Here is a 19831-nt window from a genome sequence, read left to right as displayed (position 1 = left end):
GCCACACGCTGGCAAGGCGGCCACCGAGGCTTCCAGTTGTGGTGCCAAAGGGATGCTGGACCGCCGTGCCCTTGCTCCTGCACAGATGTGGTCCTGCTACAAGACAGGGCAGCACTGGGTGCTCACACCTTTCCTTTTGGGAAGGGTACCAGCCAAACAGGCGATGGTTCGTGCAGAGTGCACTGCTGCACTCTGAGATCAAAGTTGTGTGAAGGGAGCTCAAAGAACTTTTGCCAGGAAAAGGTTAAATTATCCTACAGTGTTTTACCTTTGTCTAGGACCTTCACTGTGCCCTTACATAGGATATTTCCACATTCTCTAACCTCACATCGCAAGCATGCTGCGTGCCCCCAGCTGTTCGTTACCCTCAGTATCACTTTATGCAGCGCAGTCGGAATTTGAGAGCGCCTTGTCTGCGTGGCTGCAGGAGACCACGCTTTGTGCCCTCTGAATCCTGGGGGAGCAGTGATGTGGGATAATTGATCAGATGCTTTTTTCTTTCTCTTGTTTATTCCTGTCTTTGAACAGGCTTCCTAAATACCCAAACGAAATCCTCAATTAGAATTTATGGATTCATGAATTAAGCAGCCAGGTTTTTTCGTGTTGCCTGGACCTCGGGGAGAGTTTCTCAGATTTTCGCTTGCGTTCCCCTGTCAAACAATTTCCTTTGTCAAAATGTCAGACTGGACTTTATTTGCCATGTTGTTGCCACGTGTGCAATGCTCTCAGGGCAAGCACCCCAGCAGCCCAGAGCTTGTGTGGAGCAGCAGCACTGAGCACAGGCCCTGCAGGAGGCTGAGCTGACGCTCTCTGAGCAGGCACTTACATTGTGCCCTGCAGCCGTCCTTCGCAGCTCGTGATGCTGGAGATGCTCGTCAGTGAGGGCTGCAGGACCAGGAGCCACAAGCACCACGGTATTATGATCAGTCCAAACCAGCAGTATGTGACAACATGACTGAGAACTCACAGCCATCTTTATTTTATAGAAAGAACAAAGTTGTTCTGAAAGGGGTTTCTGTGAACCACCGCTTTGTGCAGAACCAAGCGTCCACTTCGTGTCTGCTGAGTGCAGGTCGGTGTAGTACAAGCAAATGCACAGCTAGTGGCAGGTGAAAACAAACACAGAAAGGAGGCTGTCACAGCTAATAAAGAGTCTTGTTGCGTGCTGAATAAAGCTTTTAAGACTTTATCTATCTTGCTTGGGGCAAACGGTGCATTTTGCTTCTGTTTTGCAGTGAGGGTAAGCTTTCAAAGGTTAAATAGAGGGTATTAGGTTATGGTAAGTGGTCATCAGAGGCTATCTTTACAGTTCTGGCCTGCTAAATTGTTTATCAAACCCTATAATATATATATATATCCCTCTGATGCTGATGTGGGTCTCAGTTCCAGTTTATCTCTGGACATGAGTCATAGAATCATTCACATTGGAAAAGACACCCAAGATCACCCAGTCCAACCCCAGCCCATCCCACCATGCCCACTACCCACGTCCCCCAGTGCCACCTCTCCACGGTTCTTGAACCCCCCCCGGTGCCAGTGACTCCCCCACCTCCCTGGGCAGCCTGTTTGCTATGAAACCTGGGAAGCGAAGCATAAAGGTTAAGGTGCTTCTTACTTCAAGCCGCAAATAGAGCAGCATCACCACAAACACACTGCTCACCCCAGCAAGCTTCTAACATTTTGTGTACCTTAGCATGGTTTCTCAACATATGCTCTCACACCTGCTGCTCTCCAGCTGTCAGTCACTGCCTGCAGCTGGGCAGAAGCACAGCACCTGCTCTGGCTGCTGGGGAGAGCCCCGTGGCACCTGCATCCAGCCCGCTGCTTGGGTCACCTCCACCCTGCAGGGCTGTGACCCCTCTGTTTGCACAGCAGTGCTCAGTTAATCTCTGTAGAAGAGTGATGTGTGTTTGTCTGGCAGTCAGGTGGTGGTCGGGCAGCCTGCCATCGGAGACCTTTCTTTGTGGCTGATTCATTTGCAGAACTTGTTGCAGGACTTCCACGTGTGTGAAGGCTAGTGCCAGGCCCTGACAGTAAGTCCTCAGATAACCTATGCGGTCAGATAATGCGGGCAGGATGGGTTCCGGGAAGCTGCTGGGTACAGGAGCAGCTGAAGGAGTGAGCAGAAGCACGGGTGTGGGAGCATGGGAGTGAGGAGGGGAGCTCACAAAGTGCTGGGCCAGAAGCCACTCTGGGATCATCTCCTGCATTACCTGCACGTGCTTGTAACCTGCTGTGCTGCCGGGCTTCAGGTTGTTCGGTGTTCCAAGGAACCTGTGGATCACACTGTGAGCTGTGTTGTACCTCTGTAGTCCCCAGCTCTGTGCTAGACCTATGGCATGTAGAAAACTTTCAAGTTTCTCTGGAAATGTGCTCAGCTCTGCACTGCTGCTGTGCATGGGGCAGGCTGCCATCCCCACCACTCGTGCTCGTTCTTGCATGACTGTAGCAGGGATGGAGCACAGACATACACAAACCAATTCATGCCATGTTAAAAACACGATGGAGAGTGTGAAAGTCAATGAGGAATTACAGTTGTGTGGTCACAAACAGGAAAAGACGCATTAGGAATGAGTGTTACAGCAGCAGATAATTTTGAGATAATGTCCTGCTGGCATTACTCCTTTGTTTTCTGTTAGAAAAATATAAAAAATTCAGTAGTGACATGTAAAAGATTATTAGTAGAGACTGTTTGCCTTCCATAACAGCTGCGCATTAGATGGCTTTGCATTCAGTGCTGAAGTTTACTCTTTTTTTAATAATAAACAGCAAATTCCCATATGTTGAAGGGCCTGTTCTGCTTGGAGGCATGCACTGTGCCCCCTCGTTGGAGTACTCGGTCATTAAAAATGCACTAATTGCCGGGACTGGCCGGCAAGAAGCTGCTGTGTGGCTCTGACCTCCATGTTCACCTACCAGGAGAAAAATATGAAATTGACCATCTTGCCAAATAAAAGGGAAGATGAGAGTTTTTCTGTGAGATGGTGCCAAGTTAAGCTTTCTGACTTCATTTTCAGGTAGCTGACACCATGCCAGAGCAGTTGCCCTTCTTGCTGGTAGGAGGGCTGGGAGTGCAGGGAGCACAGAGCAGAGCCTGGCAGGTTTGCTGTCCCATAAGAGGAGCTGGATATCCAGTCTTGTTCTGCGTTGCCGGGTTCAGAGCTGGGTGTCACATGTAGCTGCCTTTCAGCCCACCAAATGCCAAGGCTTGCAGTCCTAAGTGTTCTGGAAAAACTTCCTGAGAGGAGATTCTGGTACTGAGGACCCATTTTGCCTTTTGCTGAGGCGACATGTTAGTGACCGCAGGAATTTAAGTTTTGCTGCAGAGTAATTCTCCTTCTCTGGGTGCTGCCATGAGCTCTAAGCCCAACCACAAGCAGTTCTGCACTTGACACGAGGCATAAGCAGAGCTAATCATGTGGGGATGAGGTCCAGTGATTGCATTTTAAAAAGCTCTAAGTGAGGTATGAAATCAGCAACAAGAACAATGCTCGGGCCCTAGAAGTGGTTTGCTGTGTTAGGGCTGTGCGTGTGGAATCTCTCCTGCTGAGATTTCAGCCCTTTGCCTGACCTGTGCTAATATTTGCTTTAGAATGATGCTTCATGTCAGCTGTCTCAGCTTTGTGCCACCGTGGGCTTGTTCTCAAGTCTGGACTGTTTTCCAGCCGGTGTGAAGTGTGCTCTGCTGCCTGATGGGAGCTGTTGACTGGCGCTGATGGTTTTTGCTGGGAACAAACATAGCAATGAGCCAACTGCATTGACAACGCAGCTGTGATTTTGGGCAGCCCTTGGGTATGCTTTCCAAATACCACAGCCAGTGACCTAGCTGAACTGAGCTCTCAGAGAGCCTCTTCACATTTACTACAGAAAAAAAGCCACTTTTTTTTTCTTTTTTTCTTTTTTTTTTTTTTTTTGGTTGAGAAAATCTGGTATACAGTGGGCTTTGAAGAGAGGGTGCTGATGTGATTGGTGGGCTGGGGTGTTGCCAGCAACACATAGGGGCATAGGTGTCAGCACCTTGTATGAGTTAAACATACCCATACTCCAGTAATGTTTTCCTTCCTGCTACTGCAGACATAACCTGCAGGTAGTGATGTTTGGAAAATGGCATTCCCTAACGTGCTGTTCTCAGCCTCTGGACATGGTGCTTTGTCTAGTCATCAGAAAGCTGCAGTTTGGCAGATAATCCCTTCCAGCACTACGGCTGCTCCTGTTGTTCTGCCAGTTCTCTGAAGACCTCACACTTCCTTTCTTAATGTGCTCCTCTGGTCTGACTGGCAAAATGAACAGAAAAGCTTTTTCCCTACCTAAAAAATACACCAGACTCAGAAAACGAGTGGTAACCTCTGCAGCCATGGGGAGGAACAGCTCTTGGCTGCTTCTGCGTCTCCTTGGCTTCCTCGTGCTGGCTCTGCTCAGCAGTGTGTGGGCTTGGCAAGCAGCAGGGCCCTGTTGCAGAGGTGACAGCGTGACTTGCACGACTGCCTTGGCGTGGTCTCTGCTCTTGTTGCATCTGCTCAGCATGGATTCATAGGAGCCTGGCTTCTGGTCAATTTGGAAGGATTATTGAATTTCATTTCAGGAACAGTTTTCAAAACCAGAAGAGTTAATTCCAAGCCTCTTGGTGGTGTGAAGGTGGCCCTTACTTCTGCAGGTGGTGGTTGAAGCTTTGCAGCCCTTCCCAGCCTTTGGAAACCACTGTGGGAAGTCACGGGTTGCCCAGGCTGTTGGCTCTCCGTGCAGTGCTGTTGGCAGATGTCTTCCCATGCAGTGTGCCAGTTTCAGTCCAGCAAGGGTTAAATTACTTCATGTCTGGACAGACTCTCTACTCTCCTGGCTTTAAAGCCTAAGTGGGCAACCTGCATCACATACACTGCAGAGGTAACTGACAGCAGCTTATTAATCATATTCCCTGCGTAGTCCCAGTCTGTTCAGGAGTGATTGACCTTTCCTATTGCTCTGGACGACTTTAAATATTAAAGGAACAGGAAGAAGTACCAGATAAGATAAGCACATAAAGGCTGGCTGCGCTGTCTCCTGGAACACATGCTCCTCAGTATGAACACTGCAAAGTTGTGGTGAAAACATAGCTGTTCATATGCAAATGACCAGAAAAAAACCTTTCCCACGCTACTGCTGTCAGTATAATGAACAAACTGCTGAAAACTTAACCTGCCTGCCCTAATTCTTTGCCCCATAATGAGCAGGGCTTCTCTGGAGTTGGGGGTTGGACCAGACAGCCTCTAGAGGTGCCTTGCAACCTAATTCATTCTTTGATTATTCTGTGAAGTGTCCCTGTATGATAATACAGAAAGTATCGTGTTCTATGTAGTATTTAAAGTAATGAAGCTCTCTGCGGGACAGCGAGTGCTGTGTAGCTGTCTGGTAGCTGCTGCTGTGCTGGTCAATTAACAAGGAGTGCAAAGTCTTACACAACTTAGAGAAAATGTTCTGTGGTTTCAGACTCCAAACGGTAGGTAGAGTGAAGGCAGCGAGCAGTGAGGCTGAAGAGGAGCTCTGAGCTGGAAGCTGTCTGTCAGACCTATGCTAACCTCTCGTGGTCTCTTCTCCTTTTTCGTAGGCAACATCTTTGTCGTCAGCTTGTCTGTCGCAGACTTGGTAGTCGCAGTGTATCCGTATCCTCTGATCTTGAGTGCCATTTTCCATAACGGATGGACCATGGGAAACGTTCACTGCCAGATAAGTGGATTCCTGATGGGCTTAAGCGTCATTGGGTCCATTTTCAACATCACTGCGATTGCAATCAACCGCTACTGCTACATCTGCCACAGCCTTCGGTATGATAAGCTCTTCAACCTGAAGAACACCTGCTGCTATATCTGTCTGACCTGGACGCTCACAGTGGTGGCCATTGTGCCGAACTTCTTTGTTGGCTCCTTGCAGTATGACCCCCGGATTTACTCTTGCACCTTTGCCCAGACGGTGAGCACGTCGTACACCATCACAGTGGTGGTGGTCCACTTCATTGTCCCGCTGTCCATCGTGACCTTTTGCTACCTTCGGATCTGGATTTTGGTGATTCAAGTCAAACACCGGGTGAGACAGGACTGCAAGCAGAAGCTCAGAGCTGCTGACATCCGGAATTTCTTGACTATGTTTGTGGTTTTTGTCCTTTTTGCTGTGTGCTGGGGACCATTAAACTTTATCGGCCTTGCTGTTTCAATTAATCCTTCCAAAGTGCAGCCACACATTCCTGAGTGGCTTTTTGTCCTGAGCTATTTTATGGCCTATTTTAACAGCTGCCTCAACGCTGTGATCTATGGGCTGCTTAACCAGAATTTCCGAAAGGAGTACAAAAGGATACTGCTGATGCTCCGGACTCCCAGGCTGCTCTTCATCGACGTGTCCAAGGGTGGGACGGAAGGGCTGAAAAGCAAGCCATCCCCAGCCGTAACAAACAACAACCAAGCTGAAATACACTTATGAGTCAGAACAGCACTATTTATTCTGGGTTACACTTGTATATATAATATAGAAGAGCCTTTCTACCTGTGTATTTCACAGCTGATGTTGCTGGATCCCAGACAGCCACCCCTTCTCATGCAAGGAAGGAGCCTGCAACCTTTCATGCCCAGCGTATCACCGTGACAGCACAGCTTTGAGTAAGAGTTTCCAGAAGAGAAACGACTGACCTTTACCTTTTATTTTCCTATGCCATCTTTCACTATGTGCCTAATTAATTGCTTTGGTTGCTTTTGCCACAAGCATACCAATACCCTTGAAAAAGGAAGCACTCAGAGTGCATGGAAAAATGCATTTATATTTGAAATGCAACTTGCAAAATTGCCATACATTACAAAGTAGCCTTTCCTTCCTCCCTCTGAATTCTGTTCTTTAGCATTAACATAACCAAACTATAGCAATCAAAGTGTAAACTGCATGACCTTCTCATTTAGGTTAGTAACAGTATTAGCCAGCCAGCAGATGTCTGAGCACATTGACTTCCACCTCATGTGCTCATTTTCCTTTTTCTTTTGTATTACAACTTTTTAGCTAGGCTGGGCTAGATATGAGGCAAGCAGAAGCCAGACCTCCTGAGTGTCAGATGTGCTCAATTTAATTGAATCTCTACAGATATTAAGTACCCTTGCACTCTCCTTCCAGGCCATGAATAAGAGTATAGCTCATGACATAATCTAATTGCAGGAAGATAGTTGGAGCTTGCTTCTAATTTAGGCAATATCCTGTCATGGCCAGCATTCATTCCAAATATCTCTCAGAAGTCCCTTCTGCATGAACATCATACAAAAGATTAACATAGTGGAGTCCTATCCATTCAGTGCATGTGCAGGCTTTTAATAAAAGAAGAAAACTAGGTTCCAGTAATATTTACGCTTACAGATGAAAGCAAAAGGGTAAGAAACTGTTGGTTTCAAACATCTCTCCTTTTGCCCACCATATGGCATGAATGTGATGGGGAAAAAAAGGGAGGAATTTTCTTCCATTTTATTCGTGTACAAAGTAGTGATTAATTCACAGGAGCTCAGAGGGGAAGACTTGTTAAGCATGTTCATGCATCTGTTTTCGGTTAAAGCCTGAACTTTGTTGCCTTTGTTGCTGTAACAATGTTCTAAGAGCTAAGGCCAGTATCACATTAGCAACAAGCACAGGGGCAGAGATAAGGCTGTTTCTTTAATGGAGTGTGTGCAGGGAGGCTGGTTGCTGTCTGTAAATATGACTTGGTTTTTCCTTAGCTTCACTGCATATTCATCTCCCTATGGTTTTAAATGAGTGAATCCTGCTTCGAGACAATCCCATTAAATCAGTATAGAACTGCCCTGCTGCAACTCTGTCCGCAGGCTGGCAGACCTGTCCTGGTGCTGGCGTACCGGGGCATGGCAGGAGCTGTGAGGTGGGTGGGAGCAGGTCTGAGCCCCGTGGGTGCAGCAAGGAGAGGGAGCAGCCCTGATCCTGGCCAAGGAGAGCCTTCTTAAGGCACTGACCATAGACCAAAGCAGGACTGGTTCCCAGGGCTGAGCCATGAAACACTGAGAGCCAGACTTTAAAACAGCAGGCAGGTGCCTGGAGATGGAGGTAGGTAGGATTTACAAAAGGCCCTGAGCAAACCAAGTGCCTAATCCTTAGCAAAGTTAAGCTGTTTGTGCATCACTTGCTGAAAGCGTCTTGTTGCTGAACATCCCTCCTGCTGAAATCTTTGAGGGAAGAGGAGCTTAAGGAAATGAAACCCCTTTGTAGATCAGACCAAGAAACACTGCAGAGTGCATTGCTTCAGTGAGGTCTGCTGCAGTGTGAGTGGGTGTCTGCGTTTGCAGGGTGCCCTGGCACTTTGTGATATTTTCAGACTCGAACATCTTCACAGCTTCGGATAATTATTGTTTTAAAGTGCACTGCAGCCAGCATCCCATAATAGGAATCAAGCTGAGTTCTGTTTTGGCCTCTTAATCTGCCTGTGCATGGCCAAATAAAGGTATATTGACCCTCAGAAATAATGCAGTCGGATTGCTTTGCAGCAAAGCCCGTCTGGATGAATTCACGCCATTCTGTGCAAACAAAGTTGTTTTGAGTCAAACTTGGATAGGAAAAGCACCGAGGCACCCGGAGCTGCGGGGAGCTTCTCCTGGTGCCCAGAGAAATGTCCGTGCGCCGTGTCCAGCCCTCAGCCCAGCATGCAGTTGGCCAGCAGCGTTAGTCAGAATCCCGTCAGCAAATGGTTTTAACTGCTCAGTACCGACCCAAGCCTAAGGCACTCCTTTAAGACAGTCATGAAGGATACTTTACAGGTTTGCCAAGCGTCTCATAATCCCCCACAACTGGGGCTTCATCCCGTGGTTCGTTGTCTTTGTAGCTGAATGTTCAATGCCGGCCACGTGATGTTTTTTCTTTCTTTAAGCTTGGATTTGCACTTTTTCTTATTCAGGCTCCAAGATAACAGCCAGCGAGCATTGAACCAAACCGAGTAAGCCAAAGAGCTCCCAACAGGCAGGCGGTGGAGCCTCTGCTGGCGCCTGGTAGGACGAGGAGCAAGAGGAGCACCACGGGCATCTCCTGGGGGCTCACAGGGTCACTGCTGAAGCGAACTATGCAAAGTGATGGGGCCTCTGCTTCTCTCCTGCCATAGGTCTGAGCCCAGATCCCCACTGGCCTTGCAGGGACAGGCTGGGTGAGGTGGGTCCCTGCTGCCTCCCTCAGCATGGGGATGGGCTCTGTGATGGGCTCCAGCCCTCGGATGGCACCAGGAGCTCACCCTGGCACAACCCGGTCAGGGCACCGAGGCGTCCCAGCGGGAGGGTTCCACCGCCACGGGTGGGTTCCTGAGCAAAGTCCTGCTGGGGCGGGGGTCCGCAGTGCCCAGCGGTCAAAGCAGGGAGTACGGCTTCAAACAGAAAACACTGTGCCATTTGCTAGCACTTTGATACAGAGACAGTACTTAGGATAGGATAGAATAGATTTTTATACTGAGTTATTTTAAGACTGCCCAAGCAGCTCCTTATTTTTATGTTAAAAAATGGTTAACAGGGTACAGAGAGTTTATTTTGTTAACATTTGTTTACAGAAAAAAATGGAAGTGTTTCTTATACTGGGAATCCTGTGCAGAGTCTGTTTCCCTGTGAGAATCTAGCTTTAATCAAATTTGAGCTTTCAAGGAGCTCCCACAGCTTAACCTGTGCTCTGCCAGTTCCACCTGTCACGTACCCGGCCTTGAGTGTCAGAAATAGGGCTGACCTCTCCTAGGAACGGGATTTACATCACTGGCTCTGGATTTGGCGTGGTGGCATTGGATAGAGCCTGGCCCCAGGTCCTGAAGTTGTCACAGAAGTCATGAACTCCTGGAGAGACAGTATTGCCATGAAGAAAGACGAATCTCCTGCCACGAAGAAATACTTTGGGATGCTGGTAACGAATGTTGTTTAATCTATTTAAGAGGAATGTAACTGGTATATTTATATATGAATATGTATTGCATATGCTGTTTCCACTTTATTGTTTGATTAAGAAATTTTCAGTCTACTTCCTACTGCAATTTTTTGCTCATAACGTAGATTTGTTCCCTTTACCTGTTGAAGCTGTAATAAATTTCCCATTGGACTGTTGATTGATTTTTTTTTCCCCTTTGCAGTTATTTTTTAATAAATATTTGAAATAACACTTTGGGTTTTGTTGACTACCAGAAAGCAGATTGAGTTGACAAATACAATTGGTGGAAGTAGAGACTGAGTTCAGCTGTACATCATATCCAAGGGTTTTTCTTCTGCCCACCTGGAGCAGGCAGCTCAGTGCACTGCATTTGTCCTCATCAGAGGGAAAATCCCCACTCTGCCATTGGTCTCATCGCCGTGTGTCCCTGCAAGGCTCTTCGCCTTTCTTGTGCCTATCTTCTGTAGCTATCGGGTTGTGGGCTGCAGCCTATAACCTCTTACTATAAGTTCACTTCTTGCCCACTCTCAGGAAACGCTCTGCAGAAATACTGCTTTGACTGCTTTTTTTGTTTCAAATATTGGACAGCAACAAACTGGCTTCTTTTGGTTGGTGTGTTAAATTTGAGCTTGTGACCAATTTGTATTACGCTCTGAAAAAGAATATTAGAAATACTTCTGAAAGGGCAATTACCCTAGAGTTACTAAAGAATCAGTAAGGTCTTAAGAGAAATGGCTTTAGTTAAGCAAAGCGTATCCAAAATTAGTGAATTATTTATCAGGGGAAACAGATCTCTGTTCCTGAAAGGAAGCTGGCATCTGGCAATTAACATCTACTGAGCTGTCTATGGAGAAATGCAGACCTCCATTTCATTGCATTTTCTTCTGTATTTTAGGCATTCTCCGTTCTCCTGGCGCTGGCGCAGCGCTGTGCAGAGGCTGCCAGGCTCTCCAAGGTCAGTCTCAAACCCTAGAGATGAGGTTACACTGCTTGGAAATGGTGGGATTAAGTGAACGTAAAGCCAGCTGCTGTCCTGGCTCGCCATGAAGGAAAAGCAGTGTTTCATTGCTGTAGAAGGCTAAATACATGAGAACCACTCCGCAAAAAGCAAGGATTGCCTCTGTCTCATTGGTAAGTGGTTATCTTGCTCTAGCAGATGCAGGATACAATGCCTCATTCATTGCGTTTCCTCAAGCTCACAGTGATGAAACATGGGCTTAAAAAAATTAAAAAAAAAAAAAAAAAACAACCACTGGAAAATAAACATAGAAACATGACTGAAATGTGCAAAGCTCCTCTTTGAATTTGTCCTTTAAGGCAAGGACTGGATTGGACTTGCTGAAAAGGCATACGGGTAAGTTCCTGATGGAAGGAAGCACGTCTTGGTCCTGGATTTTGCTGTACTCATGCAGTCCTCCAGCTGCTACGTCCCATCCATAGGTCGCAGCAGTGATATTTCCTTGCCAGCTTGGCCAGAGGTGTTTTGTCAGAGGTCTCAGTGGCACTGCCATAGCAGGGGTGATGGGAATACAGAAGGGGAACCAGTCACAGCTGCAGCTGGAGATCTCTGTTTGATTTATTACACAGGCAGTGCCTTGCTCCTGTTTCCTGACCAAACACCGTGTGTAATCACCCAGTGGATACTTATGGACAGTATTTACTTTGCTCCAAATGTCGGTGTGACCTCATGGGTATCAGTGACCACTGTTCAAATATATACATAGCTGTATTTTTTACTGAATTTCCAAGTTTACTTATTCGATGTGGCTATGAGTTTATTTCAAAGCAGTCCAAACTTCTGGTGAAAATAGGTTAGACAGTTTAAATTCTGCTAACCCATATACTTGTACAGCTCCACTGAGAAGCATATTTGACCACGAAATGAGTCCACTGAGCTCCATGGAATAGTGCTAAGGCTCTTCTCTAAAGTAAAACCATCTGCAGTTACACAGAGACCGAAGTTGGTGCTGTAGCTGCGATTTATGGGGCAATTGCTTGAACAGCCCACAAGCTGCAGAGAAACAAGATCAGGTGCAGCTGCAGTGCTGGGGTAGGAAAGGCTGAGATTTTCCATTAAAGCAAAAATTGCTGAGCAGCCGTGGAACGGACTTGTTGAAAGAACAAGTGCTGCTTGTTCCACGACATCCCAGGGCGGTACTGCTGCTTCTTTTGCTGATCTTTTCCAAGAGGCATGGCAATTCATCTGCTGCTTCCCCAGTAAAGTTTGCAATGCTCAGTGGTGCAACACATGGAAAGCTGGTTTTATGATAATTGCAGATCCCAAAATGTCTGTCCATGTAGTTATCCTAGACCATCGCTGTACTGACTCCTGTACCTGCTATTTCTGCCATGAATGAATTAAACTGTCAGAAGTGAGGTGGTGTTATTCATTTATGTACTTGCCACGAAGTATTAGTAGCTGGGGGATAAGATACAGCTATAAAAGACAAGAGGTGCCATAACTCAACACCAGGATAAGATCTCATTCATGGTGACTGTTTAGAAATCAATATTTGTCCTCATATATTTACTCCCAAGCTTATAATTTATAACATGAAGCCAGTCAATAAAGAGCTGCTGCATATGTATTTAGACTTTTATCAGCAAAATGTAAATTACTGGGCCCAATGCAATATTTCCTACCATAAAAGCTCCGAGATAAGAAATGCAGAATGGGTTCTTGTAAGAACTCTGTGATGAGGTATGCAAATATTGTCCTTGGTGGTAAGAGCAATAAAATGTGTACCACTCAAGAACTGCATTTGTGAATGGAAGCTCCGCAATATTGTTAATGGAATTTTCATTTTGTGATGCTTGTTTATGATATCCATTATTCATGTGCTGTAAGTAATGTGCTGCACAGCAGAGATAGAATTTACAGTATGGGGTCAGTTTCCAAAGCAAAAAGGGGTTGGTTTGAATCATTAATTGAAGTATGTTTCTATGTGATCTCCCAAGCATAGTCTCCAGATAATGTTTTTAACTCAAATAATAACTTCTAGGAAGCCAGGGAAACCATAATGTCTTTGAAATTATAGGCAATGGCTGTGCAGTCACCGCTTTCTTAGATTGCCTCTTAAATAGACTAAGCCATCAAACCGTATTATAAATCTTTCCAGTTGAAACATCACTCATTCTGTATATGGAATATTTTATAGGTAACACATTTAATAAATTGTGGTATATTGCAGTTGTAAATTTATTTACAGCTTGTAATTGTACGATCTGTTGTAAATACTGTCTGCATTATGCTCTTCTGCTGTGAACAAAACTTCAACATTTCTCTAGAAGTAGGCTGCAAAATGTATTGTTTCCTCAACTGCACGCAGATTCCTTTGCCTTGAGGTTGGGTTTCCACCAGTTTTGGTAAGCATGTAGTATAGAGGTATTAATCTGTCATCAAAATACAGTCATCTCCTTGGTGAAAAGTGGCAGCTGTTTTGTTATTAATTAATTAAAAAGAAGCAAGCAAACAAACAAAAACAGAGCAGTTTGCAGGAAAGAAATTGAAAGTGGCATCTGTGGTTGGAATGAGAGAGGAATGTGTGTGGAGGGACTGTGCTTGCTCAGCCTGGGACCTGGCCAAGATGAGGAAGCTAATGAGGACATTAGAACAAGAAATGACCCTGGGATTTCCATGGCATGGGGGCACGTGGCCAGCCTGGAGCACACCTGGAGCACAGCTGGAGCACAGCTGGAGCACAGCTGGAGAACACCTGGAGCACACCTGGCAGCAGGCCCCACTGCCAGGCTCAGGAGAGCCCTGAGGGCCACGGCTGGTTCACCAGGGTTTGTCACTATGAGGATGACCGTGGCAGGAGCAGGGAAAGGCTGTGTCTGGCACTCCACTGCTACTTCTCCATCTTCCAAGCAATGGCAAGGGCTCATCTGCAGGAGCCCTGGTCAGGGGGCCCCTACCGGCGAGCCAGGCCTGAAGCCCTTTGGAGTCCAGGACAGGACCTACCCATGCTCTTCTCATTGCATGGAAACATATGTAGAGATATACACATCTCCTAGGTTTTCCAAAAGGAATCAATATTAATTGTAAGTTAGAAAGCATTGGTTTTGACTTTCCTTCAGAGCAAATGGAAAATGCAACAGAGGTTGACAATGCTTTTCTGCCCTTGGGGAAACACATCACAGTCACCTGTGTATCTTGTTTACTTTGCCATTTTACTGCCTTAAAATGCTCTGTGACATAAAAGCACGTGCAGGGTGGTTAGAGGTGAGGTCTTACAGATTCACTGATACTTGAACAGCAGAAAAATCAATAAACTGTAAGCAACAGAGAAGTCCTTTTTGTGTATGGGGAGGAGAGTTGGCGTTTTTATTTTTACTGAGGAAACTTTAGGTAATGACATTGGGGAAAGCAGAAATTTTCACTTTGTGTGTTAGTGACTGGGGTACATAAAATGAGCTTTCCTTAGCTGCAATATAGCTGTTTTTCCTTTGCTTATTTAATCATAGGATCATTAAGGTTGGAAAAGACCTCTAAGATCATCTAGTCCGACCACCACCCCACCCCCACGATGCACTCTGACCATGTCCCTCAGTGCCACATCTCCATGTTTCTTGAACACCTCCAGGGATGGTGACTCCATCACCCCCCTGGCAGCCTGTGCCAGTGTCTGACCACTCTTTCTGAGAAGAAATTCTTCCTAATATCCAACCAATGCTATATATATCCTAATATCAGTAGGGAATGGAAATTTTCATTTTTATGATCTGTTCCACAGAACTCCACAGAAAGAGAATTTGGGGGTTGCTAACACATAAACTGATGACGTCATTGTCTCAGTGTGCTTAAAGACTGATGTTTGTACAAGAAGAAGAGCAAGGGTTATGCACTGCACAGTGCCTTCCTGCACCTGGCTTGGTAGGAGCTCAAAAATGGAGATGCTTTTCTCCCACTGATTCCCCTCTGTAGACTGGAGGGGTTTGGTAGGCTTCACTCCAAGAAGGAAATAAGTCACTTGCAACTGTGGGTCCTCAGGCTGAGGACCCAGTCAGCCAGTGTCTTTCCAGATGCCAAACATTTCCCCTGCTCTGTTCTCTGATGCTAGAATTTTGAAAAGCAAATACTAGTCTTTATGATGCTCAATGAGGCAGCTTCTTGCAAGTGTTTGTAACTGGTTGCTTGCCTTGGAGTATGTCAGTGGTTATTGTCATTTGAAGAATTAGTTATGTGCTGGTGACCTCTTTAAAGAGGCACTGAGCTGGGCTGGAATGGCACAGTCAGCGATAACAGCTGGGATGGTAATTGCATGATCTCTTGATCTTCATGCTTCATAGGATATGGTAATCAGCCTTTGAGTAAGGAATGGATGCCACCTCTCTGAAACCGTGCTGTAATCTGGGTCGGTAGCAGACAGTGCTGAAGCGGAAAGGCTAAGTCAGAGCTTGAAGCAGTGATGGAGCACCTGGTGGGAAGGCAGGGCCAGCCTGGGGAGCTCAGGTGCATGCAATGCACTGAGTGACTGGAAGGGGTGGAGACCTTCCCAGACCTCATTCAAGGGCTGGCAGTGGAGGCAAGGGTATCTTCCTGGAGATTCCTGTGTACTTGAGGCTTTCTGAAGGTAAGCAGTTTCTTTCCTTTATTTTTATGCCCATTGGAGCAAATCCTCACTTACTGCAGCCTAGGACCTTGCTGCTCTGCTGTTGTTGCTCCACTTTCCATGGTGCTCCAAATGCCTAAATCAGGCTGGGATGGATGTGACGTGACCACCTTGGAACAATTTCTGCAGCTCTCTTCAGACTGAATGTGATCTGGTCATACCTCAATTTCCTCATTATGTAACCATGTTTGAAATTCAGCTTTGTTTGAGTCTTTCAAGTGAAATAAATACCAAGCACAGATGCCCACGTTCAGAGTTTTCAGCTGGGAGAGGTTTGGCTAGGTGCTAAGCAGAAATTAATATTAGCCATTAAACATTTCAGCTGCTAATAAAATGGACTATTTGTTATACATAAATCATTCATATTTTCACTTTGCAATCAGATGAAATTGCATTAGGATGCTTAAGTAACAGTAAAGGGATAGCAGCAGCTAACGTTTTGGGGTATTTGTGGTTTAGTGTATTGTGTTACTGTCTTGTTCTGATTGCTAAATACTATAATGATGTGTCTGGTAGAATTTACTTTTGTTTTGGCAGGGGCATTAGGATGATAAGTATCCCAGTAAAGGAAAGTAAATTACAGCTGAGCTCAGAGATGGGATTTGGATATTTAAGTCCATAGTTGCTGTAGTCATTACAAGGATACGTAAAAGGAACTAGATACCTTTGCATACAAGTCTATTTGTCAAACTTATTACATAGCAAGTGCACAGATACGAGCTGCAGTTCATTTACATGATCAATGCTGCAGAGCTCCCTTTTCCCAGCCTCTGTTCTCACTGCTTTTCACTTGGGAGATAGCAACGTCTCTGGTTTTCTGTGTGTTGTGTAAACTTGAAGAGTGGATACTGCCTAGTAGTTGGGGCAGAGATGACATTTTGCTTCTGTACTTGCCTCTTTCCCATCTGTTTTGTGACCTTGAAATGAAGTGTGCTCTAGGTTTTTTTTTTCCCTTTTGTACAGAGGTACAATTAATTACACCGCAAAGCACTGAGGATGGGACAATTAACGTTTATCTAAGGGAATTGCCCGATGATTAAGCCTTAATTTGCTGTATGATTTCTTTCTTTCTCATTAACCCTGCTGAAGCAGGAACTTTGAAATGAACATCAGATGTGAACATCATTCCTGGAAATGCAGAGGGCTGAATAAATCACTTGAGACAAGGTTCTGCAGACCCTGCCTTTTAGTGGCATTGCCCAGACCGCAGCAATGGGCGTACAGCTTGCTGCACTGCCTGCTCCCCTGGTTTTTCTGCTGATGCCCTTGGGAAGGGGAGGTGTGATGAAGTAATGGGCCAAAAAAACCAACTCATACAACAAAAACCAGGAATAAACCCTAAACAGCATGCGGAAAACACTGACACGAAATAAACGGAGTCTGATGAGGTTTGAGATCTACTCTTCTAGCTCATGACTTTCCTCTGGACCTGGTATATGGAAGGGAGAAGTATGTGTACTTGGCTGCTTTTTGCTACTGATGTTTTGTGTTTTGCTTGGATGTGGGTTTGATGGAGAGGATAACTTGTCAACAGCAGCTGTGATGATGGGGAAGTTATCCTAGCAGGACGCTTGGCTGGGGGACAGCAGCCAGAAACATCCACAAGTACCCAGATGAGGGCTGTGATCTGCTTGGCCTTGAGAGGAGCAGGATCCTTTTGTCTGTGATGCTGTAAGGGCTGAGATCAACCACAAATGTGGGAAAGACCAATCTGCATACCGTGCTTAATTTGATTAAATGTGTAATTGTCTCTAATGCATCAGAGTTCAGCCAAGCTAATTTATAATTTCCCTTATGATTTGTTGAGTTGTTTTAATGCGGTCAGGACTGATTTCATTCTGGTTTATGTTGTGCTTATACTAATGTGTACTGTCTACTTCTGGTATATGCAGTCTTCTCTATCTGAAATGAGCCTGTTCTCTTGGTGAAAATGATTAGCAGTAATGAAATGTTACCAAACTTGCTGCAATTCTTTGTCCACGCTGGGTAAATCTTTCTCCTGAGGGTAGGTCGTATATATATGTGTACCTTAAACTCCTGCTGTAAGTGCAGTGGGGAGAAAACTGTAGTGCTGACCATCTTCTTTTGTTTCCCTGCAGAGAGAACGAGGCCAATTCTGTCGGAAGTTGTGATTACACTAATGTAATGGTAGTGCAGGGCATGAACTGTCCCAGTAGGAATTTTTTCCTAGTTAAAAACTAGGACTGTTAGTATTTCTATGCTGTACTAATGGCAGCAAAGAATGGAAATGAGAAATGATTTAACGATGCCAGTAAAACTAGTTAAAAACAATCAGTCTGAGATTGCTACGGGAGTTGCTTTGCAGATAATGGATAACAGCTATAATGTTTTTTGGGGGGAAAAAGTGAGTTCAGCTGTCATGGGGCTGGCGATGGCATATGGAAGCAGCAGCCCCTTTAAGAAACGGTGCAGGAGCTGCAGTCTCAGATACTGGAGGTCAGCCTGATAGCACCAATTCCTTCTGGTATTAAAAATTTCTGTATTCTACAACACTATGTTGTGTTGGAATTGGGTATCCTGAAATCTAATGGATGATGCCTTGCACCTGGTGTTTATTAGCAAAGCACCTTGTGCAGCAGCTTCCCTTGCTCTTTGCTGTGTGCCTTAAACACCTGCCTCTCTCCATTACCATGTCACTGAGACACAGATTCGTGCTCAGATGTGGTCTTAAAATGCTGCAATTCTGAGAAATAGGAGCCTGAGCTGGGAGCTGTCCCACCTCAGCACTGTGCTGGGCTGGTTATGAGGATCTCTGTTAGTGCAGACCTGCCCCCACTGGGCTGCCTTTGGCTCTAGCTGAGATATCACAATGTTACTGCTATGCTGGCAAAGAATAACGAGCAAATATTTATTTCTTCTAAAGGGAAGTGTAATAACTTCTTCATTTGACTTATTTCTAATAATCAGCCAATTACTCCAGCTATTAAGTCAGGAGTAATGAAAGCATTCTGTTTTGCACCCTCTATTCTGTTAACGATGGAAGATGCAAATTAAAAAGGAAGAGTTGCACCAACAAAGCCTGTAAATCTGCAGGTGAGTGGTGAGGTGTCTCTGGTCACGGGATCCCTGTACTTGGTCAGTCCAGAGCTCTGCAGTCACTTGTGCCCACAGCATCATCGTCTTGGCTTGGGCCTGACGATGGTCTGGCCTGTGGGGTGCACTTCTGCCTCAAAGTCCTGTGTGGTCCAGAGCACTGCTTGAGAAAGTCTGCAGAAGAGACTCTGGTAGCCAGCCAAACGCAGGGCAGTGCTCCTCTGATGTTTATTTTTAGGCACAAAATATGCTTGAGAGCCTAGTGATAGGAAATTGGGACTGAAGAGTCTGAAGGAAGGAATGAAATGTGCTGGGATTCCTGTCCCAACTTCTCTTGTCTCCCCTTTTGCCCTGTTGACTGTCTCTGGCCGGTCCTGGATTGAGAGGGTGTCTGGAGCACCAGTGACTCAGCAGATTACTATTGTGGGAATAATGCTGAAAAATGAGAAGTCAAATTTCCAGATTGCGTTTTAGGGTGAATAAATCTTAAAGGAGAGCCAAAAAAACCTCTTTATTACAACGTTAAGACTTAGTGTGAGCAAACTGCCATTACAGCAATTACTGTACCTCAGCGTCCTTAAGGCTCTCTGTTGGACAGAATGAAGGGGTGAAACCATTTGTTATTTCCTCTACTATCCAAATAATATAAATAAGTCCTGTAACATTCAATGAGGCTAGATTCTTTGAAGAGATCAGAAAATCTCAATTATTCATGCCCTATATTAACATTTCATGGTTGAAGAAGAATCTTTTGTGAGCCTGAGATTTTTTTTTAAGCTTCCTTTATTTTGTCTCGATGTAAGGAGAGATTTAACTCTAGAAACAGGCCTATAGACTGATAGAGCGGATTTGATTTATGTGAAGTTGTTCTGCACAGTTAGAGCTTTGAAACAATGATGGGGTGAGGCTGAGCAGGATCTTCATCATGGTCTGAAGATTCCTTGTATGTGTGACAATCTACGATGTGGGACCTGAATTTAAGAAACACGATGCTTCTTCACAATGTGAACTCCTGCTCTTGGCTTAACAGGAAACTGAGGCAGGTCTTGTCCTGGGTGGTGCTCAGCACCTCAGCTGTTGTCACTAATGTTCCACACCTACAAGTGACGTAGGTGCCAAGAGGGTAGCTTCCTGAAACACAGGTCACACAGCCTAGCAGTGCTGTTCAGAAGCCTTGTCTTGTTAATCTTTGGAGTCTAACCTTGGAAAATGGTGTGATCTCATCTGACAAATGAAGCGAAGGTGGCTACTATGACTGTGTACTA

The 19831-nt window shown here is 45.5% G+C and overlaps 1 protein-coding gene across 6 annotated transcripts in view; it reads left to right on the top strand.

Moving 5' to 3' along the window:
• GPR50 (G protein-coupled receptor 50) overlaps positions 1–19831 on the top strand; it is a 64794-nt gene that overhangs the window by 18207 nt on the left and 26756 nt on the right. For 3 of the 6 annotated variants that reach the window (XM_021406270.1, XM_021406271.1, XM_021406272.1), the window contains one exon: positions 5582–10128. In XM_021406270.1, the coding sequence (XP_021261945.1) occupies positions 5680–6447 (768 nt within the window). In that variant the 5' untranslated portion in view covers positions 5582–5679 and the 3' untranslated portion in view covers positions 6448–10128. Of the gene's footprint in view, positions 1–4524; positions 10129–10792; positions 14185–19831 lie in introns of those variants that run through there. The other 3 variants (XM_021406268.1, XM_021406269.1, XM_021406267.1) reach the window with 3 other exon arrangements.

This window comes from Numida meleagris, chromosome 8, assembly GCF_002078875.1.
Source record: "Numida meleagris isolate 19003 breed g44 Domestic line chromosome 8, NumMel1.0, whole genome shotgun sequence".
NCBI lineage: Eukaryota > Metazoa > Chordata > Aves > Galliformes > Numididae > Numida > Numida meleagris.
This window is presented reverse-complemented; position numbering and strand designations above follow the sequence as displayed.